The sequence below is a fragment of the Bombus bifarius genome, unplaced genomic scaffold (assembly GCF_011952205.1).
Source record: "Bombus bifarius isolate JDL3187 unplaced genomic scaffold, Bbif_JDL3187 scf7180000009752_frag, whole genome shotgun sequence".
In the NCBI taxonomy this organism is placed as follows: domain Eukaryota; kingdom Metazoa; phylum Arthropoda; class Insecta; order Hymenoptera; family Apidae; genus Bombus; species Bombus bifarius.
Genome location: NW_022885316.1, coordinates 1 through 5,682, shown reverse-complemented (window position 1 = coordinate 5,682; position 5,682 = coordinate 1). Strand labels below are relative to the sequence as shown.

The following is a 5,682-nucleotide window of genomic DNA, read 5'->3' as shown; positions in this document are numbered from 1 at the left end:
TAGAAGGCTGGAATATGTGTTTTTGAAACAATTAATTATGTCGAAAAATATTTCAAACGAGATATAATTATGAAAAAAATAATAATTAAATGTATGTAAATGCATGTAATAATAGTTAAATGTATGTAAATGTAATAATTAAATGTAATTAGTTGTGAAAAAAATAATAATAAAAAATAAATAAATGTAAAAAAAGAATTAACTGTAATCAGTTTCTTTTTACGCACGCGATATTATTGGCGATATATGAAGGTCAACTTTATTTTTTTAAATAGATATATTTATACGTATATTTATAGATATAAATACATATATTATATAGATATAATAGTATATATAATATATATAATAATATATATGTCGAGTCTGAATCTCCGAGTCCGAGCTCGAGGCGCCCTCCCGGGGAGAGCTCGCGGGCGGTAGCGGTTCTGCGTTGAAGTTCTCCATCGTCCGGTAGCGCGTGGGGTACCTTTATTGTCGATAGTTACACTAGCGACGAGGGCCTCAGGCTTGATAACGAATCCGTGACCAACGGGAGGACAGGTTCCCTTGCTCTAACTCACACGTGCACCACTCCCTGCTCGTAAGGCACTCGACTTCCTTCACCGATCAGCTCTCTAGCAAGACTGCTCGTCATCCCAACGACGCCACCGAAACAAGACTCCGGTCGAGTGTCTCAGTACACACGATCCTCCGATCGACGTACGATTGCTATCGGTTTGGATACTTGCGATTGTTTCGTTATGGCTATATTAGGCTCTAGGTTTGCAAGGTTAGGGTGTTGTCCTGAAGTTCCACAGGGGCCCCGGCGTCCTTTCGTCTCCGACTCGGCCATCCTGACACTTACACGTCCTCGTGTGTGGCCTGCTGGCTTAGTCTACCCGTCGGGGCTTCCACCACGCAGGCATCGACCCGGCGCTCGTCCTCGGGGCAATGTTTTTCTTCTCGCCGCGATGGACAGCGAGACGCGATGTGTCCCGGCATGTGGCAGTGAAAGCACAACGCTTTTGGTGGTGCAGCCGGTCGGCTTTCCTCCGGGCGTCGGGGGTCCTCTTTCGGTTACCACTTCGCCCTCTTGCGGCATTCGAATGTCGGATGTCCGTAAATACCGCAGTGGCCACACCTGGTCCAGGGGGCGGGTGACCTGCCTCGTTTGTTTCCGGAGCTCGCTAATGACCTCCACGGCGGGGGCGTTGGCCACTCCGTGTATAGGAAGGGCTTCATTTCTCTTTGGAATTGTTTCACCGACGTGATGTCACTCGTGAGCGCTAATCGTTTAAAACGTTCATCGCGCGAGCCCAGCAGATGGAGGGCGGTGGCGGCGAGTACCTCTTCCCTGGTTGAATTTCGCCACTTCGACCCCAGGAGGGTGATGATACGATTTCCGTACGCTCCTGGTGTTTCGCCGTCCCGCGGTAGTTCCTCGGCTACCTTGATTAGCGACGCGGCTGCTACTTCTTGGCCACCGAAGTGCGCGGCGAATTGTTCCTTAAAATCTGGCCAGGTGAGCTCGTCGCCGTTCATTATCTGCGTAAGCCAATACGCTGCCGGACCCTCTAGGGCACGGTTTAGGGCAGAATACAGTGCGCTGTTTTTCAGGCGGTGGTCCCTCATGAGCAGGCCGACGGCTGTGCACAGTCGGCTGGATCTGCGTCCGCGGCTTCGGGGTTGAAGCGCGGCAGCGATACCCAGGTTGCCCGGTGTCCTTTCTTCTTCTTCTTCTTCTTCTTCTTCTTCTTCCTCTTCTTCTTCCCTAGCGACCGCCTTAGTGCGCGCACGATACTCTTACGATCCCGTGCCGACAACGTGTGTTCGGATGCCACTTCTGATGTCGAGTCTGAATCCGAATCCGAGCTCGAGTCACATTCCGAGTCCGAGCTCGAGGCGCCCTCCCGGGCAGGGCTCGCGGGAGATTGCGATTCCGTGTTGGAGTTCTCCATCGTCCGGTCGCGGGTGGGGTACCTTTATTGTCGATAGTGACACTAGTGACGAGGGCCTCAGGCTTGATAACGAATCCGCGGCCAACTGGAGGACTATCATATAAAAAGCTGTTAGGGAAGTGATACATTTACACTGTACATGAGAGTGTGTGTGAAGGGTTAGAGGGCGTCAAGGACTCAGTGGAGACAAAAGACTGTTGCCAGATGTTAGAAGAATCTAGGCTAGTCGGTTGGCAACCAGCGTGCGTGCAAGACGTTCTTAGAGAGGAATATAGATGTATAACTGTTGTATGGGAAATATAGTCAATAATTTGTATTCCCAAATCCTCGAATTTCCTTAACATGGTAGCAGAGCGTGGTTACTAGTTTTGCAAGATATTTAGTGCGTGGTTACGATCTTGCGAGTGAGTTTTCAGTAAAGAAAAAAAAAAACTTTCAGAAAAAAAAATATACTTCGAGCACGTAGGAACGCTTGAGTAAGAAAAGAAAAAAAAAAGGATTTGAAGGCGATTAATATAATTTATAGTGCAATATCGAACAGACAATTGGAGTATGTTAGGGAAGGAAAAACGGCGTATGATATAATAAAAAGGTTCGATGAAATGTACTTGAAAGAGTCGACGGCACTGCAGATCGTATGCAGAAGGAGATTGGAAAACATAAGACTGGAGAACTACAGTGATTCAGCATCATTCTTTAACGATTTCGAAAAATTAATAAATGAATTAAAAAGTTCGGGCGCACAAGTAAGTGAGAGGGAAAAGCTGAATTACATGCTGAATACGTTACCCGAAGAATACAGCTACATAGCGGACATAATAGACGCATTGAAAGAAGAGGATCAAACGGTAGCGTATGTAAAAAATAAAATAGAGGTAGCAGAGAAGAAAAATAAATCCAATCGAGGAGAAAGGCAAACCAACGCCTTTTCTGCAAAAAAGGAAGGATGCTTCAAATGTGGAAGATTAGGACACTTTGCGAGAGAGTGTCAAAATGGCGTCCAAGCGGAAAGCAGTAACGGCTATTGGCATGGGCCAACACGTGGTCGAAACAGAGGAAGAGGGAACAAAGGCAATACGAGCAGAGGACGTGGAAACTTTCATCGTCAATCAACAACCGGCACGGGCGAGCATGGAAACTCAAGAGCAGGCATATGGATAGCAACGGCGCACGCAGCAAACAGCAGTGAGACGAATGAGATAAGTAAGAACGAAATAGTGTGGCTATTAGATAGCGGTTGTACTGATCACATAATTAATAATATAAATTATTTCGATAAATCTATCGACCTAAAAGAACCGGTAAATATATATTTAGGCGATAATAGACCGATAAAAGCGACAAAAGTTGGGAATGTTATAAGTTATTTTGAAGCATTCGGAAAACAAAATAAAATAAATATGAGGAAAGTATTTTACGCGAAAGAAATGTCCGCAAATTTGATTAGTTTAGGTAAATTAACAGACAATAAGAATACGGTTATTTCCAAAGGAAATATTGCGAAAGTAATAGATGAGGATAATAAACTTACAGCTGTAGCGTTCAAAGAAAATGGGACATATAGAATAAAAAGTATATTGAAAGGGAAGAAGCACTTAGTAAACAGCGCCGAACGTAGTGGTATGAGTAAAAAGGAAAGATGGCATAGGATGCTAGGACACGTAAATTTTAAATATTTAGAGATTTTGGGTAAAGAGCAGCTAGTGACTGGCATACCGAATGAATTTGAAAAGGAACTTTTGAAATGTAGGGTGTGTATAGAAAGCAAAATGCATAACTTACCTTTCAAAAATAATCGAACTAAGGCTAGGGAAATAATGGAAGTTATTCATACGGACGTATGTGGTCCCTTTAAAACCACCGGATTCAATGGAGAAAAATATTTCATTTCATTTATCGATGATTATAGTAAAATAGCTAGGATCTATTGTATAAAATCAAAAGATGAGGTCTTTGATTCTTTCGTACAGTTCGTAAATGAAGCCGAAAATTTAACGGGCAAGAGGTTAAAAATATTAAGATGCGATAATGGTAAAGAATATTTAAATAATCGAATTTATAAATTTGCTAGGGATAAAGGTATAAGAATAAATAATTGCCCAACATACGTACATGAATTAAACGGGACAGCGGAAAGGTATAATAGAACAGTGATGGACATGGCGCGTTGCTTGTTAGCGGAAGCGAAAGTACATAAAAGGTACTGGCCGGAAATAGTTTGTACAGCGGCATACTTGAAAAATCGAATATTAGCGAATACTATAGAAAGAAAGACACCTTTTGAAATATTCTTCGGGAGAAAACCAAGTGTTAAAAATCTACATCTATATGGAAGTAAAGTTTTTGTAAGAAGGCCAGAACAAAAAAGAGTTTCCAAATGGGACTAGAAGGCAGATATGGGAATTCTATTAGGATATAGTGAAGTTGGATACAGAGTCTTATTAGGTGGGAAAATAACAATAGCTAGACATGTAGAGGTCATAGAGACAGACACTAAATGTATCGGTTTTGAGGAAAATTCATTAGAGGCAGATAGAAATGATAGCGAAGATAACTATTCATTGGATGGTATGGATAAGGAAGAGTTAGAAGGTAGGAAAGATGAAAATAATAGTAGTATTGAAAGCTCAAACACTCCTAGGAGATCTACACGTATTAAGAAAACTCCAGTAAGGTATCCAGAAAAGGAAAATATTTGCGAGATTCATGCAAATTATTGTAAAGTAGATATCCCTCGTACATTTGAGGAGGCGATTTGTTGCGAAAATAATGAAGTTTGGAAACAGGCTATGGATAAGGAAATAGAATGTCTCTATAAGAATAAAACTTGGAAATGGGTAGAAAGGGTAAAAGGCAAAGAAGTATTAGATGTAAAATGGGTTTACACGAAAAAATCAGAGGACAGGTATAAGGCTAGATTAGTGGTAAGGGGATTTCAACAAAGAAACGTAGCCGATGACATATATTCTCCAGTGGCGAGTAATCAGACCTTTAAGATATTGCTATCATATTGTTGTCAAAATGGATTAATAATTGAGCAAATGGATGTAGAAACTGCCTTTTTTAAATGGTGAAGTAACCTCGGAGGTATATGTAAATCAAGCAAAGGGATATGCGGACGGAACGAATAGAGTTTGTAAATTATCGAAAGCGCTTTATGGGTTAAAAGAAAGTCCGAGGGACTGGTATGAGTGTTTTGATAAGTATGTGACGAGATTAGGTTTTAAAAAGAACAATATAGAGCTGTGCCTATATACTTATGGAGAGGGAGAAAATGTTGTTTATTTGTTAATATACGTAGACGATTTGTTGATTTGTAGTAAAAACAAAGGGAAGATACAAAGTGTAAAAAAAAAAATTATTAACTGATAAATTTGAAATGAAAGATTTAGGTGAAGTAAAAGAATATCTTGGAATAAATATAGAGTATGATTATTTAAAAAAATGAAATGAGATTAAGCCAAAAGAAATACATAGAATCATTAGCAAACAAATATAAATTACATAACAGCAAATTGTACTGTACACCTATGGAGATCAACTTAAAAATTGAAAAAGCTGAGATAAATAGAGAGGACATTGGATACAAGAATTTAATTGGCGCATTGCTGTATATTAGTGTAAATACCAGACCCGATATAAGTTATAGTGTGAATTATCTGAGTAGATTTCAAGATTGTTGTAACGAGACACATTTTAAATATGCCTTGTGAATATTGAAATATTTGTACCGGACTAGAGA

General features: G+C 40.7%; 1 protein-coding gene across 2 annotated transcripts; it reads right to left on the bottom strand.

Moving 5' to 3' along the window:
• Positions 1-420: 420 nt before the first annotated feature.
• LOC117215602 lies at positions 421-1,887 on the bottom strand. 2 transcript variants are annotated; one of them, XM_033461955.1, is made up of 2 exons: positions 1,854-1,887; positions 421-1,625 (listed from the first exon to the last, which is right to left on the bottom strand). In XM_033461955.1, the coding sequence occupies exon 2, from the start codon at positions 1,612-1,614 to the stop codon at positions 1,060-1,062; it is 555 nt and encodes a 184-aa protein (XP_033317846.1). In that variant the 5' UTR covers positions 1,615-1,625; positions 1,854-1,887; the 3' UTR covers positions 421-1,059. The 2 variants fall into 2 exon arrangements, with proteins under 2 accessions (XP_033317846.1, XP_033317847.1); XM_033461956.1 differs by having other exon boundaries at positions 421-1,621; positions 1,850-1,883.
• Between the last annotated feature and the right edge of the window lie 3,795 nt (positions 1,888-5,682).

Coding starts and splice junctions, on each gene's coding strand:
- LOC117215602 (XM_033461955.1), bottom strand. CDS start 1,614: ATGAGGGACCACCGCCTGAAAAACAGCGCACTGTATTCTGCCCTAAAC.